Source organism: Pelobates fuscus, chromosome 2 (genome assembly GCF_036172605.1).
Source record: "Pelobates fuscus isolate aPelFus1 chromosome 2, aPelFus1.pri, whole genome shotgun sequence".
Classification (NCBI taxonomy): Eukaryota; Metazoa; Chordata; class Amphibia; order Anura; family Pelobatidae; genus Pelobates; species Pelobates fuscus.
The window spans coordinates 414,576,485-414,599,900 of record NC_086318.1 but is presented as its reverse complement, the minus strand read 5'-3'; the positions used below and the strand labels follow the sequence as shown (position 1 = coordinate 414,599,900).

Sequence of the window (23,416 nt, the reverse complement as noted above, 5' to 3'; positions counted from 1 at the left end):
TGGTTCAGAGCCTATTAGGGATTGGCTCTTAATCACTCTCGCCTTGTGTCCTTTAGGTGACACACACCTTCAACTCCAAATGGAGATTATCCCTCAAGAAAAAAAAGGGAAAAGCGGGGAAAAAATCGCCCTAGTGTTGAAATCCTTTAAACCATCAATATTCAAATATATATATGCAGGTGAAGGTTGCTTCTCACCTAAACAAGAGCCTGTAACCTGGCTCTGAGTAAAAGAGCATATGAGTCCTTTTGGGATGACTCCTTCCCTCTTTAGTTAGATGGAAATTGCACCAAATATACTTCAGTAGAATAAAAGATTATTTATTACATACATTAAAATCTTGATACATACAATAGTTGGTGTGTCCTAAACGCGTTTCGCCGATTCCGTTCGGCTTTCTCAATTGGTAATTTCCATCTGATTCTCTTCCTACTTATAAACCCCGCCTCCCGTCATGATTGGTGGCCAGAGATCGAAAACCAACCAATCACAGACGTTCCTGCGAGGGAGGGGGAAGTGCTGCAGCTGTATTGCTTTATCCCTTAATAATGACGTCGTCACGCACGTACGTACGATCGTGCGGACGGCGTCACTTCCGGGAATATGAAAATGCAGTATCTACATTAGTCCTCGATATCCGGTTTATTTTTATTTAATTTATCAAGAGTGCAGGTTTAGCCATACATAACACACAGGATAGTAAAGGGAAAACCTTCATTAGGTCAATATATATATATCCATCCAATACCCTGTGTGTCAGTGTTGTCCTACGTTTATAGAAGGTCAGAAATGGCAATGATTCTACAATCAGGAGATGGTCCAGTAGTCATTAATTGTAGCTTATAATTCTGCTAGTTTGGTGTAGAGCTGATCCTTGGGACTGGTTATATGGCTCACCCAATGACATGTGATGGTATTATGTATTCTTTTTTAAGTGAACCAAGATTTGGAATTCTATACCATGAAATAGGTTCTCTTATTTTTGTTACATTCTCCTGCTTTATCTTGGGTACATCCATGTCTTATGGTGCCTTTTCCCTGATTTTTTTTTTCTATGCGTTTAAAAACATACACTATTAATCCAAGTGTTAGTGAAAATCTGGACATATAGAATAGAAGCAATTAGGTCTATGGTCTAATGCAATTACTTCTAAATATATTATCTGAAAGCTATTCAGAAGTTCAGTCTGGAAAATATCTAGGAAGCTATACAGACTTCTACATGATTCGTTTAACTGGGCCTTCTGTTTCCTAACTAAGTCAATTAGTAAAAATTAATGTATTACTGAATACACAAGTGAAAAAGTATTAATTGAGAATAATTACGTACATTTAAAGAGAGATGCTCCTAACCCCTCCTAGCTTCCAGGCTTGTGAGAAAGAGCGAAAGAGCTAGAGAGATACCGGTAGTTATAAAATTCACTTTTGACTTTCGGACATGTAAATCCTGCATTGCATAATGTGAGACTTGTCAGCAGTATATAGAATTCATATGCTCCCAGGTGTAAATTAAGAGAATTACTCATAGCAGTTGTTTTGGGACTTACCTTACCAGTTACACCTAGACACATATTAATGGGGAGCACATGAAAAGTTATGCCCAAGTGTATCTATCATTCACATGTTTTAGAAAGTCTGCGTTGTGTGAATGCTATATACTACAGAGCAGCACAATTCACGTGCCCAATAAGTATGTGTCTATAGGGATGCCGTATCCACAATGCTTTTCTGGTCACATAAAATAATGATGGGAAACACACAAGAGAACAAGAGTTATTCACTAAAGGGAGAATTCAAAGCTAATTTCAAATTGAAGGTAAACATGGCCGAACTGAATTTATTCTCTAAGTGTACTCCCAGCTCAGCCACTTCGTCCGTAATCTTGAAATTCAATTTGAATTCGGACATTAGTTAATTCCCAGAGTATTTGCGAACTAGTCAATTTAAAGCAGACGCTGAATTAGATATGCATTTTCATTCTAACAGGGTTATTCACTGAAGTGAGAATTGCCAGAAATTCAGTTTTAAAAAAAGGGCAAAATTACCCAAAATAGAAAAATTCTCCAAGCCAATTCTGTTTTCACTTTCTCTGTTTTGGCCTTAAATTTCCAGCAATTCTTTCACTAGTTACTTACCCTGCCAGTGACCAAATGTCACCAGGGTTTGCGTTTAGTAAATTTGAAGATCGCTAATCCGTCTGAAATGTAGTTATTTTTTTCAAATTTTGTCAATCCAGAAAAAAAAAGTGTAGTCTCTCGGTAGTTTTAAATATTGATATTGCTTATATTGATGCATCAATATGTATCCAGCAGTGTTACATCAACCAAACATGTTAGCGGGAAGGTTATGCTTGCTTGGGACTATGTTAGAGCCGGTGTGTAGCATTGAGATATTTAAGGTTGGCGGGCATCGGCCTTTAAGAGGCTGTGGACTGTAACTCCTATGATCTTAATCCAGTCCTACTGATCAAATTTTGGGTAAGTCAACCCTAATTCTAACAGAGGCAAACAGGAACTTCTAAAGAATTTACAAGGGAGTTGCAAATTTTAGGTGAGATGGAGATCTCATCTCAGTTCATTACAGTTTGTGGTTTAGTAAATAGCTCTGAAAGGAGTTTCTTTTTGGATGGATAACTAGAGGCTGAAATCAACCCTTTCTATGTGGCATGAAAAAAAAAAAATAACAGCTCTCCCAGCACTTAAAAACAAGACGCAAAATTTTACCATTTGCATTTTCATTTGCTACAGTTTGGGGTTAAGCGAATGAACCCCAGGGTGATTCGCTGAAGTATGAATTTAGCAAATTCAAAGTAAATCAAAAATTTTAGGCAATAATAGCGGAATTGGAGCGGAAAAGGTCAGCTTTGTGTTCTGTTTGACTATTTTGGCTTAAAACCTGCAAATTACTTTGATTTCCCCAAATGTCCCGCTGTAGTGAGTAATTGACATTTGAAAGCTGCGCACTACTTCATATAACCACTTGGTGGTGCTGCATAGCTCCATATTTCACCTATATATTATGTATAATGTACAGTATAAGGCTACAGTTTGTGAATATCTGTGCATTATTTATGGTCTATATAGAATAGGCTGAATTATTTTCACCTGAATAACTGGCTCAACTATATACTTTATTGAATGTATACACAGAATAGCTGTATCTTTACTGTACAGTACAAAAAAAGGGATGCAGACATATGACTATGACTTGGAAATTGCTTAATTAAATACTGTAACGATCAGAGAATATGTTTATCATGGCATTGACTAATCAGTAAATGGCATAATGGGTTAACAACATTGGATCTGCTCCTGGTTAAGCAGTGAAAGACCTAATGGGTTAATAACGTTGCTCCTGTTCCTGGCTAAGCAATGGGTGGTCTAATTAGTTAATAACGTTGGAATTGCTCTTGGTTTAGCAGTGAATGGTCTAATGGGTTAATATCATTAGATCTGCTCCAGGCTAAGCAGTTAATGACCTAATGGGTTAATAACATTACTCCTGGCTAAGCAGTGATGGTCTAATGGGTTTATCATATTACTCCTGGCTAAGCAGTGATGGTCTAATGGGTTAATAACATTACTCCTGGCTAAGCAGTGAATGACCTAATGGGTTAATAACATTACTCCTGGCTAAGCAGTGAATGACCTAATGGGTTAATAACATTGCTCCTGGCTAAGCAGTGGATGGTCTAGTGGGTTAATAACATTACTTCTGGCTAAGCAGTGATGGTCTAATGGGTTAATAACATTACTCCTGGCTAAGCAGTGAATGACCTAATGGGTTAATAACATTACTCCTGGCTAAGCAGTGAATGACCTAATGGGTTAATAACATTGCTCCTGGCTAAGCAGTGGATGGTCTAATGGGTTAATAACATTACTTCTGGCTAAGCAGTGATGGTCTAATGGGTTAATAACATTACTTCTGGCTAAGCAGTGATGGTCTAATGGGTTAATAACATTGCTCCTGGCTAAGCAGTGATGGTCTAATGGGTTAATAACATTACTCCTGGCTAAGCAGTGAATGACCTAATGGGTTAATAACATTGCTCCTGGCTAAGCAGTGAATAACCTAATGGGTTAATATCATTATTTCTGGCTAAGCAGTGAATATCCTAATGGGTTAATAACATTACTCCTGGCTAAGCAGTGAATGACCTAATGGGTTAATAACATTGCTCCTGGCTAAGCAGTGGATGGTCTAATGGGTTAATAACATTACTCCTGGCTAAGCAGTGAATGACCTAATGGGTTAATAACATTGCTCCTGGCTAAGCAGTGGATGGTCTAATGGGTTAATAACATTACTTCTGGCTAAGCAGTGAATGACCTAATGGGTTAATAACATTGCTCCTGGCTAAGCAGTGGATGGTCTAATGGGTTAATAACATTATTCCTGGCTAAGCAGTGATGGTCTAATGGGTTAATAACATTGCTCCTGGCTAAGCAGTGATGGTCTAATGGGTTAATAACATTGCTCCTGGCTAAGCAGTGATGGTCTAATGGGTTAATAACATTGCTCCTGGCTAAGCAGTGATGGTCTAATGGGTTAATAACATTACTCCTGGCTAAGCAGTGAATGACCTAATGGGTTAATAACATTGCTCCTGGTTAAGCAGTGGATGGTCTAATGGGTTAATAACATTACTCCTGGCTAAGCAGTGATGGTCTAATGGGTTAATAACATTACTCCTGGCTAAGCAGTGATGGTCTAATGGGTTAATAACATTACTCCTGGCTAAGCAGTGAATGACCTAATGGGTTAATAACATTGCTCCTGGCTAAGCAGTGAATAACCTAATGGGTTAATATCATTATTTCTGGCTAAGCAGTGAATATCCTAATGGGTTAATAACATTACTCCTGGCTAAGCAGTGAATGACCTAATGGGTTAATAACATTGCTCCTGGCTAAGCAGTGGATGGTCTAATGGGTTAATAACATTACTCCTGGCTAAGCAGTGAATGACCTAATGGGTTAATAACATTGCTCCTGGTTAAGCAGTGGATGGTCTAATGGGTTAATAACATTACTCCTGGCTAAGCAGTGATGGTCTAATGGGTTAATAACATTACTCCTGGCTAAGCAATGATGGTCTAATGGGTTAATAACATTGCTCCTGGCTAAGCAGTGATGGTCTAATGGGTTAATAACATTGCTCCTGGCTAAGCAGTGATGGTCTAATGGGTTAATAACATTACTCCTGGCTAAGCAGTGAATGACCTAATGGGTTAATAACATTGCTCCTGGTTAAGCAGTGGATGGTCTAATGGGTTAATAACATTACTCCTGGCTAAGCAGTGATGGTCTAATGGGTTAATAACATTACTCCTGGCTAAGCAATGATGGTCTAATGGGTTAATAACATTGCTCCTGGCTAAGCAGTGATGGTCTAATGGGTTAATAACATTACTCCTGGCTAAGCAGTGAATGACCTAATGGGTTAATAACATTGCTCCTGGTTAAGCAGTGGATGGTCTAATGGGTTAATAACATTACTCCTGGCTAAGCAGTGATGGTCTAATGGGTTAATAACATTACTCCTGGCTAAGCAATGATGGTCTAATGGGTTAATAACATTGCTCCTGGCTAAGCAGTGATGGTCTAATGGGTTAATAACATTACTCCTGGCTAAGCAGTAGATGCTCCCCTGCCAGTGACGGCTAAGGTCGATTCAGTTTTGGGGGGAGGGGTACATGGCAGCCTTTCCTGTTCCCTGTGATATTGGCTAACACTGTATAGCTGTTCAAGCCCATGATGAGCAGTCTCACACATTATCCCCCCCCTTTCTTACACATGCTCCTTTGAGAGTGGGGGGAAGTCTAGTGTAAATGAATCCACAATCTGTATTTCAGTCCAGAAGCTGCCTATATAGGAATGTCTGTCTGTGGACCCACCAGAGGGGAAGGGGTGGGTCTGCAAACTGCATTAACCCGTTCTAAGACTGGACTTAACCCTTCCATAGCCTCCCTTGGCAGACACGGCAGAATGTGGGGGGATTGCTGGCTAAATAGCTCCCTCATCCCAGTATAGAACATATTGTAAAATCTGACACCTTGTGCTATACTGAGAAGAAATTGTAAAGAATAAATAAAATAAAATCTACTCCACTGTATAATATAACAGACTATAACAGACTTAATAGCAGTGACAGGAAAGGGTGCGGGATGGATGCAGCTCCTGTAATAAGATACTGTAGCTCTATTGCCTTTGTTTTATCCAGGTCTGTGCCCCTATGCCTTCATGCTGGCACTCCCATGCCAGGGCTCAGGCAGCTATAGTGTAGAATAGGAGGAGCCAGGATTGAATGCTATCATTGACTGGGCTAGCACTAGCCCCTGGTTAAGTCCACACTGCGCTTGCCTCAATGTTGCTGCTTTTTATTTTTTTTTCTCCTCTCCTTTCTGAGCCAGGGAAGATTGGAGTTCCTCTCCTTTTTCTCCCACTTTTCTCCACTCCCCCTGTTTCTTCACATCCTCCCCTTTTCCCAGTGTTCTGCTGAAGCCTCCCCCTTTCCCAGCCTCCAGATGATGCCTCCCCCCTTGTACTGCATGCAGACCCCTGCCTAGCAGCACCTCTGCAGAGACAGGAGGGAGGGGACCAGAGCCACAATCAGAATCACAATGTATCTTATTTATTAAGGGCTCTCTCGCTTCAACCTTGGCTGATTTCCACAAGTGTTTGCAATTCTGGGGTATATTTTCTATTTTTCTTGATTTTTGCATTTTTATTGTTCCAAATGGCATTACCACATCCTGGAGCCTGGATACGTCTATTGGATAAGGAATTCTAGCGGTTTTCACTTCCCTTCATGATTTAAATCCAGGGGAAACAAAAAAAAATAAAGGATTTTAGAGAAAATGGAGAACGAAATATTTGCTCCAGTCCTGGAAAATTTTCTGTCCAGTCCTCTGGTGATCTGGGTGAGTAATGTCTGCCTTGATTAATGCTTCCTTGGCTGATTCCATGCCGGAGTCCTATCCCTGACCCTCTTCTCTCTCTCCCCAGATTAAGACCTTTGGAGCCCTGGTAAAAGGCAATGGGACCCTGCTAGATGAATATGTGGCTCTGGTGGACGGTGTGTTCCTCAATGAGGTCATGTATCAGATGTAAGTGAAAAGCCAGATACATTGTCTATGCTGCATGCCCCCATATTCCAAACATAGAATGTACACAGCAGTTTGTGGATTATTTATGGAGGATTAGATTGCTATAGGTATCCCAATATTTAAGGCATTTCCCAATTCTACTCCAATAAAATACTGACAAAACCTGGCCTGGAGATATGTCAGTAGTATTGCTGTTGAGTAGACCAGAGTAGGGGAATCCAATATCCCCCCCAGCTGTTGCTGGCATACATTTCCCATAATTCTCTGCTTGTTAATGCTTTTCAGGAAATTATGGAAATTGTAGTCCATCATGAGCTGAGGGCCAGCTAGGACACCAATGGGCTATTGCCAGCTGTCAAAGTGGGAGCCATCTCACTGCAATCACCTTTTGAAGCAGGGCTGTAATTATTTACACTATAATTAGTTTTTTATTAACCTTTTCAGGGTCAATGAGGACTGTCATTATTTACACTATAGTTTTTTTATTAACCTTTTCAGGCTGAGTGGGGGCTGTCAGAATGACAAGGGGTTTACCTCTCTCTGGCACTGAAGGGGTTTAAGCCAAATGTTGATTGCCTATTCCATTTCAAGATGTTCTGCAGCAGTCTCATGTTGTGTTGTGCCAGTGATGGACTAGTTAAAAAAAATCTATGCTGGCATTGTCTATAAACCACCCTTTTCTGTAGCACACAGGGCACTATTCAGCTATTGCCATGCTGCATTGTAAGAAAGTGCTGTCCTCCACTTTGTAGGATTCACATACTTCAGGAAGGAAGTCTACCCAAAGGAACATCCTTGATTAGGTCATTGGGTTTCTGAAGTGTATGAATGCTGCATACAACCTGCCAGCACTTTTCATGCACTGCACAATGAACACATTTTGCGTTCTGGGGCACCATTACTTTCTATGGGATTTATTTGTCCATTTCTTTTATTTGAACTTAACTTTTTTTTTTACCCCATAAATTAAATGTGCCTTACTTGCCCCCCTCTAAATAAGTCATAGTGCAGTTTTGTGAATTTTCCGTTGGTCACAGTAACAAATGGGCTGGGAGACTGTAGATCAGACTCTGTGCTCAGACCATGTGCCAGCAGATATAGCCAACAGTGAAAGATAAGATTGTTTTACATCCAAGTTATCACTGACACAAAGGAAGCAATGGACTTCCTGTGTTGCACAACCACTTTAATTTTAACAATAAAATCTATTTATACGATTAACTGTAAAAAAAAAAACATTCTGCATCTGTTTTAACACTTGGGTGAAGTGGGCAATGGAAAGTAATTTAAAAACAATAAAAAATTTTTAGTCCATTTGGGGAAAAACAAACTTCATCTGTAGTCCACACTTACAGCTCAGTTTGGCCTAAAATATGTAATTATTTTATTATTTATACAGCCCCATCAGATACCGTAGCGCTGTACAATATATAATCTCCTTGTCAGTTCTTGCCAGTTACTATTTTAGTCAATTACACAATAAAAAATAGTAAGTTTATTGCCATTGTGATGGATTAAATAAAGATTTCTTGTAAAATTAAACATCCCTGGATTGTGAGAAATATAAATTTAAAAGCAGAATGATATTTTTCTGTTTATTAAAGGATCACTATAGTGGCAGGAAAACAAAGCGGTTTTCCTGACACTATAGTGCCCTGAGTGCCCCTTCAGCAGCTTACCTTATTCCAGCGCTGGGCTCCCTCAGCGCTGGTGACCTCTCCTCCCCCGCTGACGTCAGCTCCCCCGTCCGACGTCAGCGGAGCCGAATGCACATGAGCGGCAAGTGCCGCGCGCGCATTCAAAGTGTCCATAGGAAAGCATTTCTCAATGCTTTCCTATGGACGCTCTGCGTGATGGAGGCAAAATGTGCCTCCAGCGTCGGAGATGCACCTCTAGTGGCTGTCCGGAAGACAGCCACTAGAGGCTGGATTAACTCCAAATTTAAACATAGCAGTTTCTCTGAAACTGCTATGTTTACATGTGAAGGGTTAAAACCTGAGGGACATTGCACCCAGGCCACTTCATTGAGCTGAAGTGGTCTGGGTGACTATAGTGTCCCTTTAATACATTTTCCTTTTTATGAATACATTCTGTCTCTTTGGCTTAGATCGAGATCAATGATCTCAGCCAGTCCAATGCTTTCCCATAGTAAAGCCATGAAAGGCCAGAGCGCATGCGCGGGAAACCAGAGCGCTGTGCCAATCAGATGGCCTCTATGAAACCATCAGATTGAAATAAAATAGTGCTAGTGACAGCCACTAGAGATATTAAACCCTGCAATATTGTCACTTGCAGGGTTAAAACTATATAGGGAGATGGCACCCATATCACTTCAATAGTCTACAAACCCTATAGTGCTCAGCCAGCCACAAGCATAATCTGTTTCTTTTATTAGGATTGTAGGGCAGTATGGGACTTGTAGTTCTATCACAGCTAATCTACCTACTGATTACTTAGGGTAGCCAGATCCTCCATGGTTTCCTATTATCGTTCCTCTTGCTGATGGCCAGCACATGAAAGGTGCTGCCCTTTATTCGGTTCTCTTCCTATGTGGCAAGGGAAACCACTGAATTCAGGCAATTCCTCCCTCCTTCTGCATATTCAGTCTACATAATACTGGAAAGCACTTTTCATGCAACACCATTAGCATGCAGAACAAGTTGACTGTCCAGGAAACAGTTCATTTTGGCTACGCTAGGAGTAACCCACATATGCATATATTCACCGCAATGTTACATAGCAACAGTAACATAGTAATTTAGGTAGAAAATTAGAACTTGTGTCCAAGTTCATTTCATTTTATTTGATTAATCTACATTTTAGTCTTGGTAAACATCCACTAAATGCCAAGGAAATGAGAAACAACTAACAAAACAGACTACAAAGCAATGAGTGTGCTGCCCATGTGGCACTCGTACAGTTAAACTCTTCCCCAAATTAACCCTGTGCGTGCCCTGTTTGTGAGTTAATACATTTCAGATGCAGAATGCTATCTCTCTCTGGTTTAGAGACTTGTAAATGTGACCATTTGTTGCCAGAGGAGAAGCAGGAAAGCAGTGGTATTTATTCTTCTTACCCCTGTGTCCTTTTAGAAGGTTAATTGACTCCTTCTTCCTGTTTAGAACTTTGGATTCTGTTATTTCTGTTACAACTAACCCATTTTTGTAATTCTCATGTGTTTAATGTGATTCATATTGCCTGTTAATAATTTAGTCAACATGTGAATCATGTATCGTAAAAGAATGCATTGTTTACGGCTCTGATATTTAAAGGGTTAATAACGACTTCCTTCCCCCCCATGCAGTGTGCTCTGGGATACAATTGATTAAATGTTAGATGTGGATAGAGATTGGCTATAGCTCTGCAGATGAATGAATGGGTGATTGATTAGAAGGCCTGAGACTTTATGCAATGACTGTAAGATGGCCAATTCCTAGCTCGGATTACCCTGATGTTTATGTTTAAAAATGACCATATTTCAAAAAGAGGAATTATGTTTTCATGGCCACTCCTTTAAATTTTAATTTTCCACACGTTTTAAGGCATTTTGTTGTCTTGACTTCTTCTGCCATATTTTGGTTGTTTAATATTGCTTGGCATTTATATTGTACTTTTATCTTTTTTTTTTTTATGTTTTTTTTTTTTTTTTTATGTTTTTTTTTAGTTGTAATGTATTTTCAGCAGCCTATTGATTGCTATCAATTAGGCTTTTTATATGTTATTATGACCTATTGTAACAATTGATTTATTCACTATAACGGGAATCATTGACAGTTATAAATAATGACTTATTTTCAGCTGAATTGCAAACCTTCTGATGTTTAGTGATTTTTTTTATTTTTATTTTTTATATTCAGCTTCTGTTAGACTCGAACACGCAATTCGCATTTTAGTGTATAGCCCTAACACGCGTATTTCTTTAACAACACATGGTGGTGACTTCTAAACTGAAACATTTTAAGCTAAATATTGAAATTTAGAAAAGGTTCTCCAACTCCGATATAGTCACAGCTTGCCTATTTTAACCTAAATTTCGTCGTTTTCAGTTCACTTCAATTCGCCGTGACGTCTGCATATTGACTTCAATAGAATAAGGTTTCCAATGCCCTGGGCTGTTTCACCTTTAGGTCTCAATGTATCTTCTGATGTCCAGTAAGAAAGGAAATGTGTCAGGAAGATATGGGGCCTGTTAGCGCTGCCTTTTAGAAGTTTTTTTGCTAATTGTCAGTATATCACTTGTGTATATAGAACAGCCGTCGAATAACACAGATGAGCTTACTGAGTCCTTATTTGATCTCCTAAAAATGTAACATCAGATTTCCAAATGTTGGATGATACCCAAATGTATACAATGTCCTAAAAACATTCTACTGTATCTTGAACAGTATACTGCTTTCTGCCATGGATGAACTGGATCTGAATGATAAAGGATAAGAATAAGGAATTGTATTATACACAGTGATATACAATGAATGTAGCCCTCCGCTTACATTGATTTGAAGTGGTCATGGTACCTGAGTCTGTATGTGCTGTGTGTAGTTTATTTTTATTTTATTTTTAGGTGAAGGCCGAACACCTTCAGAAAGAGCTGTTCTAATCAAAACCAGTGTTTTTTTTAAACTATTATTTAATTTAGCGTATAAGCCCCTTAGACTTACACCCCCTACTTCATTATATCTTCCTCTGTATTCGTTCAGAGGTAATACCCCCATGTGTTTGCAGTGATAAATAGTCTGGTTCTTTTCAGAAGTTCGTAGTGCCGATGCTCTCGTCGATTAATTTTTAATAAATCATTCTAAAAACGTGTTACTTCCGGTATAGGCTCCCCCTGGCAGACTCCATCTGATGTATGTAAAGCAAACCGTAAAATATATATATACCTGAGAAAATATGTAATAATAATTAAAAACACTAGGATGTGATGTCCATTTCACCTTGAACAACAGAAAAAAAGAGAGTAGGCGCTAATTAACATATGGGCAGCAACCCTAGACGGGAGATCCCTCCAAACCCTTCGGAAACAAAGATAGTGAGAAAAATATAAGTAAGGGCTGCGCCAATTCTTATAACAAAATATAATGAGCAGTGAAAATTACAACGTAACATAAGTAAAAACCACAACACATAAAATAAGTACAAAAAATCCAAATATCAGTAAAAAAAAAAGTCCAATAAAAAGGATCTTACTCAGATCAAATATAGAATAAAGTGCTTAAACAGGAGTAATATCCTCAGTGACTTTTTCCGGATGAATCCACTCATATGAAAGACAAAATCCAGATAACAAGAACCAAATAGTGCAATATGAACGGTCCAGTGTGTGTGTGTGTGTGTGTGTGTATGAAATAAACGGGAATAAACTCACATTTAGTAGAGCTATAGCTAGCTCTAGTGTGAAGGGCGTACAGCGGTATAATCCCCGCTTATTGGATTTGTGGGTTTCTTCCGTCTGGGGTATGGTCCACACTCAGGAAAGAGGATAAAAAGAGACAACAAACTCCATTTCACCTTACCCGTCCCGGAGCAAATGTGCAAGACATACATTTTAACTCCTGGTTGTATCATACCCTGGGCACACTGTTACTTGCTATCATTGACCAAATGACTGGAGTTGAAACCTGATTAATACACTGTGTTTTTGAAAGGTTGTGGAATGTACCTTAAATATTAAGTCTAATAGTTTTTTCTTTAGTTCTTTGTAAAGCTGGCCTGCTACTGTTCAGGTTTGTGGTTTTTTTTTTTACTCCCTATAAGGAAAACTACATACTGTTGAAGAGTCAAATATTATTATTATTATTTTATTTATATAGCGCCATCAGATTCCGTAGCGCTGCACAAAAGGGTGGACTAACAGACATGTAATTGTAACCAGACAACTGGACGTACAGGAGCTTACATTCTAGATATAATCTAATCTAAAACAGGAAAGTCATTTTTAATTAGTCTGTAATCACAAAGTTGCCCCAGGACTTTTAGGCTTGGTGCTGCCTGCTGTAGTGGTGGTGAAGGAAGTGCCCTGGCACCATCCCAAAGTAATCTGTTAAACACCATTTACTTGGATCCAGCCAGGTCCCTGTGGTGTTTCCAGATTGTAGTGGTTATGGTACTTGGAGTAATTATTTAATGTGTTACCATTGTCAAGGTCAGTGAAGATGTGACAGCCTTGCTATTGTTAAACTGCAATGCCCATGATCTTCTAAGTGACAGAATATAATGGAAGTTATAATTTAGCAGTTGGAGAGCCATGGGTTCCCTGTCTCTGAATGTAACAGCCCAAGTGTATCTGACTGTATTTTAGGAAACAATTGGTCACTAGACAACAAATTGTGGTTAACTGTAAATAGTACAAATGTAACAAAGGCAGAGTTGGAACCTTTTCAGAATTCACTATTTTAGCTCAAATTGTGCAAATCAGTTTTCAGGTCACAGTGTTAAATGTGGGGTATCTTGTATAAAGCAAATCATAGATGAGTATACTATAGAAGCTAGTCTCTAGACCAGGGGTCCGGAGCCTATGGCACTCGTGGTCAGTGGCGGATCCAGAAGCTAATCTCCTGAGGGGCACTGGCAGAGCATTTTGAGAAACAGTCCAGGCACAATAACCATACAACTCTACAGTTTTGGTGTCAGGAGTTGCTGTAGCGATGTGTGTGTAAGGAGGGGCTGTATATTTGTGTGTGGTGCAGTGTGTAGGGGGTTAAAGTTTGTGTGAGGGGATGGGGGGCAGATTAAAGATATATATTTTTTAAATTATTAAATCATAACTAAATAAATATAGCTAATGTCCCCCCTCCCTTCTTACCTTTTGCCGAGGGAGGGGGAGACATTACTTTCTTTCCATCCCTGGTGGTTCTAGTGGTGAGAGTGAACTCTAACCTGCAGCTCAGGCTAGAATTCACTCTCGCGAGAACGGTAACGCTCCGTGCTCGCAAGAGGAGAACCCGGCAGAGCTAAGGTAAGGGCTCCCCTCTGGTCCGTGATGGCAAACAGCAGGGCTGGTGCTTGGATAGCACCAGCCCTGCATGGGCTGGCAGAGGAGAGCCTCCGACTCACTATTTTCTGGGGGGGGGGGGAGGAGGGGAGTGGGGCAATTGCCCCGTTGCCCCCTCCCTGAATCCGCCAATGCTTGTGGTGCCTTTGCATAGCACTCAAGACTGCCAGAGACAAACAGGCTCTGGCTTATCAGGAGTCCCAATGTGACTTCAGATATCTGCAAGTCCAATTCGAGTAGAGATTCCAGGTGGTAAGGAATAATCCTCAATTTACACATTGTAGCACTTAGAGGAAGTGAATTCATATTACTACTTCCCAGCATTTGTGAACGGGAATCTGCAGTGGAGTAGAGCAGCCCACAGCAGGTATCTCGGATCCTGCCCTTGACCTGTACCTGGTTAGCCCGGTTCCCACTGGACCCTGAGGAAGTCACCCACATTGCTTGACATACACAGAGCAGCAGGAGACTCCTCCCCCGCATACACTACACGCAGCCTCTCACATGCACTACCTCAAGCAGCCCCAAACATACACACAATGTGACATCATCCATACACACAATTCCACAAACAGCCCCCCAACACACACATACACACACAACCAAACACAAAATGTGACATATCATCCACACACACAATTCCACAAGCAGCCCCCAAACACAGGCCACATTCATAAGTATCATACACAATACCACAATCTACTAATGAACATATACAATATAACAGCCCACATACACACAAATACAAAAAAAAAACACACAGCAACTGCATCACGCATAAATAACACAAGCAGAATACGGCAACACACAATAGGACCAACTTGCCAAGGGACCTTGTTTTGGCACAGTACTACTAAAAGGTTCCCTGCTCTAGGCTAATGCATTACGCCAAAAATGTGCTGAAAGCTTGTTACTAACACTGACAAAGTTATGTAATCACTAAAGTGTCAAATGTTGGGAATTCAAAGTGAGATTCAAGTTTTAGGGTAATGTAGCTGAACTATTTTGGCTTCAAATTTGCAATGTACTAATTCCTGAGAATGTGAACTTTGCAGGGTTAGTAGCTAAAGTGAGAATTCAAGGTCAATTAGCTTAGCTTGTGCATTGCACTTTGTAACACAGAGCAGGGGTAATAAATATATATTTTTTTCCTTTTCTACATTTAACAAAATGACTTTACTATCTCTTTAACCAAATTGTTACGCAGAACCTCCGTTGGATTAATTTGTTTCGTGTGTTCGAATCAAACTCCCAAGTATCAGGGTGCAATATGTTTCCTATGTTGAAAACCAAATAATAAGCGCAATAAAGTTTCTAGAATAAAAATAAACTCCAACAAAAAAACACATCACAAAAAGTGAGTTCTGCTTTAAAAATAAAAAAAAACTATTCAATTTATTTCTCAATTATCATTCCATTTTCCTCATATTTGTGAAAATAAATAAGCATAATATAGTGTAGTAACCTCCACTGGATGTTGGGCAAAAGTAACATCCCCGGGACGTACTTGAAACTTCAAGTAATCCGAATGTACCTTTCCTGGTTAAATGCTATGTTGTTGTTGTTGTTGTTGTTGTTATTATTGTACCTTGATTATAGCAGTCGGAAACACATTGATAGCAAATGGACTCTAACTCTGTAGGAAGCCTCTTCCTCGGCTCACCAATAAAACCTATATTAAGTAAAGTGGTTCCACCTAACTGCAATAAAAACTGGCAGTTCTCCTTTAAATTCACTAGGTAGAAAGCCTGAGGGAGAGAGAACAGAAAGCGAGAGGAATCCAAAGGACCAATGGAATTCAGCATATGTTTGGAATAGCGTGTTTGTGAGAATTGAAGTGGCTTTCTCACGGATTTTAAAAGTGAGCCGTTACATTTCAACGTGTAATAGAGTGCATGTTTCCAGTTAACCTATGGTCTGCTTTCTGTTTTCTTCCAAGTGGATTTAAAAGAGAACTGTCATTATATATTGTAGCGAGGTGGAATTTCTCTCCTTAATATGTATTTTATTGTTTTAGCGCAGTCTTCCTACAGAGTGCGTCCATTTCTTATCATTGTGTTTCTACTTGGTGCAATCAAGATATACTACTACACTATTGTGTTATGTTTGTTTATTTTCATATCAATGACGAAATCTGAAGGATAACTGAGAATAAAAGCTGACTTCATGTTTGTTAAATTTGCCAGTTGTTCACCTTGTTCGAGTAGGCCATTATTATTATTATTATTATTATTATTATTGTATAGCATAAACAGGACTCTAAAAATAAAATGATGCATTTTTTTTGTCTAAAAGCAATGGTAACTCAAAAACATCAAGATCAGTGTCCATATCATTTTTACTAACCAACCCTTTTTTTTTTCTTTTATATAAAAAATTATTTTTGTGTGTGTGTGTATGTGTATATATATATATATATATATATATATATGTGTATATATATATATATATGATATAAAGGATTATACATAAATTTGATCAGTTCTTTTAAAACTGTAAATGTTCCTGAAGATTGTCATGTGGAACCCCATGATCTAGAGGTTTCCCACTGCATTTTCATTTTTGTATTTTTTTTTAAGAGGAAAATTTTGGACAACAAGGGTGTTTGTTCATTATGTAGGTTTCCATGGTGATGGGGAACCTCAAGACACAAATGTGTCTGTATTGGCTGTATACATTGTGTTTATGGGTGAATAAAAAACATAACATGACATTATATGATCTGTTATTGCTAGAAAGTATAACATTGCATTACAAAGCATTTGAAATCTTAAACTGATTTTCTGATTTTTAAATGTACTTTTATTATATTCTTTGCAGTTGCTTCTTTTCCTGTATTTCTATTGCCATACTATTATTATTGAAATTAGCATGATATAAACATGGCTTCACCAGAGAGACAGGGTGTAATTAAGTTGCTACCTCTCATAATTATTCAATGTGATTTTTATTTTATTTTTTCCATATAGGACCCGCACTATATTGAATATTATTGAAGCTTTGTTTTGTTTGCAGGTATTTTGTTTGTTTTAGTTTTTCCAAACACTACCGGTAGTTATTTTTTTCAGTGTTAAAGTGACTCTTTAACTCCCCCTCATCCTCCCTAATATTTGTGTTTTTTTGTTGTTGTTTTTTTTTAATTTGCATTTTATACATTCTATGTAAAATGCTTGTAAAGGCTTTGTTGGAATTTCATTAATATTCCAACACGGTCAGAAGATATGAATAGGGACTTATGGTAAATCTCTAATTTGGCAAAAGGTGGAGCTACCGCAGTAAAGTTACATTTTCCCCCATTCGTCGCTAGACAACATCTAAGGAGACTTGGAGAATTTTCCATAGACATCAGTGTTGTACTATCACGTACGCAGCACTGACGTGAGCTCCTGGAGAATGAAGCACCAGGAACTGAAGGTCAAAGATGGCGCCCGTTGGGGCAACATCAGGTTAGTGTAACTCACCTCTAATGCACCCAAAGCAGCAATATCATCATGGGGGTCTTTAAAGCAGCTCTGTCACCATTTGGGTCATTGCGTATTTTAAGACCCCTTGTGGTGACATCGCTATTGGGTGTCCGGTGGTGCAGGGGATGGTGTTCTACTCTTCCACCCTTTCACGTCACGCTCCTGGTGCTTCAGCTTCCAGGAGCAGTCGTCAGTGCTGTACTCTTGCGCATGCATGAGAGTACAACATGGAGGTCTGTGAAGAATCCTGCGGGATCCTCCATAGACAGAGCCTTTTCTTGCAAAAGCATACTATTCATGGATATAATATTTAGTCTAATGAGAAATCTGACTGCCATTCTGGGGTCAAGAATGATTATTTTTCCTAGTTTGTTAAAAATTGGAAAGTGCTTCAAACTGGGTTTAAAAAAAATAAATAAAAAAAATTGCCTTCTTTTGGATCAACAGCAGAAACCGATGTAAGAAAGTCCATTTTCCCCAGTCTATGTTGCTATGTAAAATACGTATTGATGACTTAGTGTGATAGTGAACCAAATTGTTTCTAACAAAGGAAAATGTAAAGCAAATTGCTACTTCCATTATTGTTCTGTATAGCCACTCTTTTGGAAATGCTGTATCAAGGCTCACCTAACCACAACCCAAGCAATGTCTCCACCCTCAACCTTGCCAACATTATTGATGATCAACATGTCTTCTTTAGCCAGTAGGTCGACCAATACAAGTTGACCTTTTTTTTAAAATGTATTTAGTTATATAGAGATCCCAGACAGTCTGCTTTCATGTAGAGGTCTTCGATGCTCTGTATTTATAGATGGGTCCTAGATCAATGAAGGCTGACAGTGGTACACCATCTGGGATGCTAAGTTAGCCCTAGCACAGGTTTTAAAAGGTCTGTTTTCAGAAGTCCATCTTGGCTTACTGAAGGTATTCCCCCATCTCTATCTATTCCTGTTTTTACCAAGTTGAAAATGTCTGGTCAAAAGTAAGTCTGTAAAGTTGTGTGTGTTCCAGCACTGGGACTGTGCTATATATATATCACCATTTGCCATAGATTAGTGGACTCTACGTGTAGCAAGCTATGTTTAGCAAACTATTCTTTAATGTGTAGCAAACTATACTTTGTGATCATATCCTTTGCTTCAGCTGTGTGCGCATCTAAATAATAGTTTAGTATTATCATAGATTGGAGCTAGAACCCAACATTATTGCTCACACAACAGAGATAAGACTCAGCCATAGCTTTATAAAGGAATGATGTCTGCAGTAACAGATTTTGCTCTCTACCTTGCCTGTCCTTGTTTTAATTGTGTTTTCCTGTAATTTATGACACAGAAGAATGTGACTGACTCTAGATTTGGAACTCTGTCTGTCTGAGCATTTAAAGGCATACCAGTCCGTGTTTGATCTGCGTTAAACAAAGCAGTAAATGGGCGAGAGGGAGTAAGGTTTTTCAGCTAAAACTGATGTTTGGTAGAAGCCCTGGAGGGCTGTTTGTAGTTCACACTGTACTCTTTGGCTTTTTAAGATATGCCAAGTGCTATATTCATATTGGAGGAGAAGGTGCGGTGTGCTAAGACTGTCCCAGGCAGTGGAAAATAACATCAGACACTGTGCTATGTTATGTGATGCTAAAATATTCATGCAGACGATTTTGCGAATCAAAGAGTTCTGGTAATGTGCTGCATTGACTAGAATGTTGCTATGCAGCATGGAAGCACGTGCGTGGCCTTCATTGTCTGAGATGTTAGAGACCCGAGCTTCAGCTTTCATGAAATCACAAACAGAATAACAATAGTCTTCAAGGCACCCAGTCACCTTTTATTCCAGTGGCTGCTAATACATTGGATTACCTGTTCATACCTGAGACTCTGTCCATCATGTTCTGTTTAATGCAAATTTTAAATGGCTGAACCGTAATCATTTTTCATTATTAACCTTATGTTTTAAATATCACATTGTGTTATGGATTTCACCACCATCTATAAGCTGTTGACACTGAAATTAAAGGATCACTATAGGGTCAGGAACACAAACATGCCCCCCCCCCCCTTAAAAGTTTTAAACTCGGGGGCGGAGCCTAGCATCCAACCTGAACGGTCGCATCTCCTCGGAGCTCCGACAAACTCGGCCAGAAATAAGCAATAAACCCGGCAGAAACTTGCGATAGCAACCCTACGGGACCCCCGATCACACACACGACATCATGGGGCGCAAAACTAAAAAGCAAAAAGCTGACAAACCTAACTTCGGCATGAACATTGGGGACTTATGGCGGCAGGCACATGGAGACGCACAAGCCAAGATGGCGTCTTACCCCGATGACAGCTCCGACTTCTCGGATGATCACACTCTGGAGTCTGGAGTCCACCTCCTACAAGCCCCTCCACGACCAAAGGTGACCCCAGCGCCACCCCCGATAACAAACGACTCATCGCTGGTAACCAAGGCCGACATGCAAGAGCTGCTGGCGGGCCTTCGGCGAGACATACAGGCGGACGTGGCCGCACTCCGCGCCGACCTTCAAGGCCTGACAGGCCGCATGGGAGTTCTGGAAACAGACTCCCACAACATCAAACAACAGACAACTCACTTACAGTCTGAGTTGAGGTCCATGCGAGAACAACATACCGCCCTGGAACGGAAAGTCACGTCCATGGAGGACGCAAGGCGATCCATGAACCTCAAGATCAGAGGAGTGGTAGAGACGGTGCCGGACGCGGAATTACCGCACTTCGTGAGACGCCTCCTGTGCTCAATATTGCCCCCGAAACAGGCAAAACTAATAACCTTGGAAAGCATGTTCAGAATACCCAAACCCCAGAAAGCTCCTAACGAAGCTCCCAGGGATCTGATAGTCTGCTTCCAGACCAAACAAGACAAAGCGGCGGTAATGACTGCCTTACGAGGACACTCACCTTACATATTTGAAACCTCTTCCCTCACTTTCTATGCTGACCTAACCGGGGAAACGCTGAAGTGGCGCAGGTCTTTGCAGCCCCTTACAACGCTGCTTCGCTCACGCACCATCAGCTACCGGTGGCGAGCAGCTCAAACCTTGGTGATCACCCACGAGGGGAACTCTTACCCGGTTCACACACTGGAGGACGCGGCAGCAATCCTAGGGAACCTGGGCCTCCCACCTGACTCCATCCTCAAAGCCGTGCAGCAACCGACGAACACACAGCACAACTGGGACCCGGTGAATGTCACAGCCTTTGTACCCCGGAGAAACCAGGTCACAACATAAGGACGGAGAGACACCAGTTACCGGCTGCTCAAAACAGAACGCAACCCATCTTTCATGAAGACACGCTCAGGACAGTTACTGCACAACCACAGATATACTGACTGATCTATACCTACCAGATAATACCCTTAAAGAGACGGCGATCCGTCTAAACCTCATCGCTCCTAGTGCCAATTGCCACGGACACTACATACCCTATGTTATGGTTATACTTTATTTTATTTTGAAACACTAAACTTGTTATATGATGAGATATAATGTTGTGTGCAGTGCAGACCCCACTGACAGGCATTCTGAGGCAAGACTATCGGAACATACCACCCACGCTCCGACGCCACCCTGCCTGACGTTAAGACACGAAGTAACCACTGCCCCTCTAGTGGTACTACATTGCTTTTGGTGTTAACTGTATTTCTGTTCTTTCCCTTATTTCATGTTATTTTCACATACTTCGTTTAACCCACCAACTGTATGCATGCAAGTGACCTTACAAGCCCCTTCTGCCGGCTCCTATAGGAGCTCACAGCCCCCCTATAGCATAGCATCACTCGAGATCACACGCCCATTAGCTACACATATCCATGTATAGCCTAGTTCAAACCCGTGCACAATACATTGGTCCCTCAACTTATACGGTGCCTCTGCCTGAATCTCTAGAGCCAAGCATAACACATAACTTAATAGGCATAATATCTACATTTTTATATTTTTTATACGTTGTTTTTCAAACAGATCACTACTCGCATACTCACTGCATGTAACTTATCACGATACAATAGACCAATTTTCGAGCAGGATATCAGCCCTACATATGTGTTCTCATTTTAGGACAAGCATGGTCTAATCCTGTATTATACTTAAAAAATTGTGTACTGTACTCTATATGTCATGTTACTAATTGTTGTTAAATGGTCTTCTGCAGCTGTTGTGGCATAGTAGACCTAAATGTTCTTTTTCTCATACACGAACAAAAATAAAGAATTAAAAAAAAAAAAAAAAGTTTTAAACTCACCGTATTTCCATTGCCCCACGGGTCTGCAGATGCTGGCTCCGCCCTCTTTGTGACATCAAAATGCCCGATTTTTAGCCAATCCAATGCTTTCCCATAGGGAAAGCATTGGATTGGCTAAAATCTGCCCCATGATGGGGCCAAATGCCGTTTTGGCCAATCAGGACCTCCTCATAGAGATGCATTGAATCAATGCATCTCTATGAGGAAAATTCAGCGTCCCCAACGGCAGTGCTGCCTACTGTGCAGCACTGAGCCAGGAAGCACCCCCAGTGGCCATCTAAGGAGTGGCCACTTGCAGTGTCTACATGAAAATGCCTGAAGGGAGCAATTCTACTCACCAGAACAACTACATTAAGCTGTAGTTGTTCTGGTGACTATAGTGTCCCTTTAAAGGGACACTATAGTCACCAAAACATCTTTAGCTTAATGAAGAAGTTTTAGTGTATAGATTATGCATCTGAAGTTTCACTGCCCAATTCACTGCCATTTGGGAGTTAAATCACTTTTGTTTCTGTTTTATGCAGCTCTAGCCACACCTCCCCTGGTTGTGACTTATAGGGGTTTCCATTTGCTCAATTGTGTCCTGGAATGATATGTGTTGTATGAGTGTATAGTAAACTAGGACAATGTTTGTCAAATACCAGATCCTAGTGAGAGAAAAGTTAGTGATTGTGTTTAGTGCATTCCTGATACCGAGTGAGAATAAGGGTCAGGACGAGTTATTATTCAGAGAGGAGCCTAAAAGGTGGGGGAGGGATTGTGTCTGATGCTTGCAGCTTGCAGATAGTATTGACCTTGACGCTCCCATATCCTTTGCCGCGCTGCATTGTGCAGGTACGTATATTGTTTTGGCAACTGGAATAACATGAATCTGCAAGATTCCATAGTGAGTCGTTTTGTATCAAAAGATTTCGATGGGAAAAGAAATGCTATCGCCATACCTATGCATTAAGTAATGACGTCCAAAACAACGACAAAAAAAAAAACATTGTAGCAACTGGTGAAATAGAAGTGATGTGATTGTTGTTTAAAAATTGTATAAAGTAGGTGCAACATTGCTCTGTGCGTCACATCACTTAATTGTGCAAAAATTCTCAACAGTTCAATTCTCCATGTACTATGTGAAAGAAGTGATCAAAGCGGAAAACCTAAAATGTAACCGAAGTCTCCACCTGGGTCTTCCTTTTAAACCTAACTGACTGGAGCAACCAAGGTAGGACTAAAATAAATGAAGGTGGCCTTCCAAGCCGGATTACATATTCGATGGCATAGGCGGGTGGCCTGGGACCCCAATTCAAACAGGAGCCCGGGGCTTTGGCTATGGCTATCAGGGGTCCCACCTTGACCCGGAAGGTAGATCAGTACATCTCTCTGCTCTGTGCCCTTCCCCCTTGGTCATGGAACCCCCTCCCATTTATTTTTTTCTCTTTCATCTCTTCATTTCTGGACATAGCTTGTCTTTTGTTTCTTCTTTTCCTCCTTTTTTTTCCTGTTAGATATATGATTTAGTTTGGAATGTCCAAAAATTACCCTATGTTTGTTCATCTACCTGTCATTTAAATCATGCATTTACATCACTTATATGTGGAGA

The 23,416-nt window shown here is 40.2% G+C and overlaps 1 protein-coding gene across 8 annotated transcripts in view; it reads left to right on the top strand.

Annotated features, from left to right (window-relative positions):
• The first annotated feature begins 6,421 nt into the window (after nt 1-6,421).
• The window catches only part of CCDC88A (coiled-coil domain containing 88A), a 196,135-nt gene continuing 179,140 nt past the window's right edge, over nt 6,422-23,416 (top strand). For all 8 annotated transcript variants that reach the window (XM_063443986.1, XM_063443988.1, XM_063443993.1 and 5 more), the window contains exons 1-2: nt 6,422-6,925; nt 7,011-7,111. In XM_063443986.1, the coding sequence (XP_063300056.1) occupies nt 6,863-6,925; nt 7,011-7,111 (164 nt within the window). In that variant the 5' untranslated portion in view covers nt 6,422-6,862. The remainder of the gene's footprint in view (nt 6,926-7,010; nt 7,112-23,416) is intronic.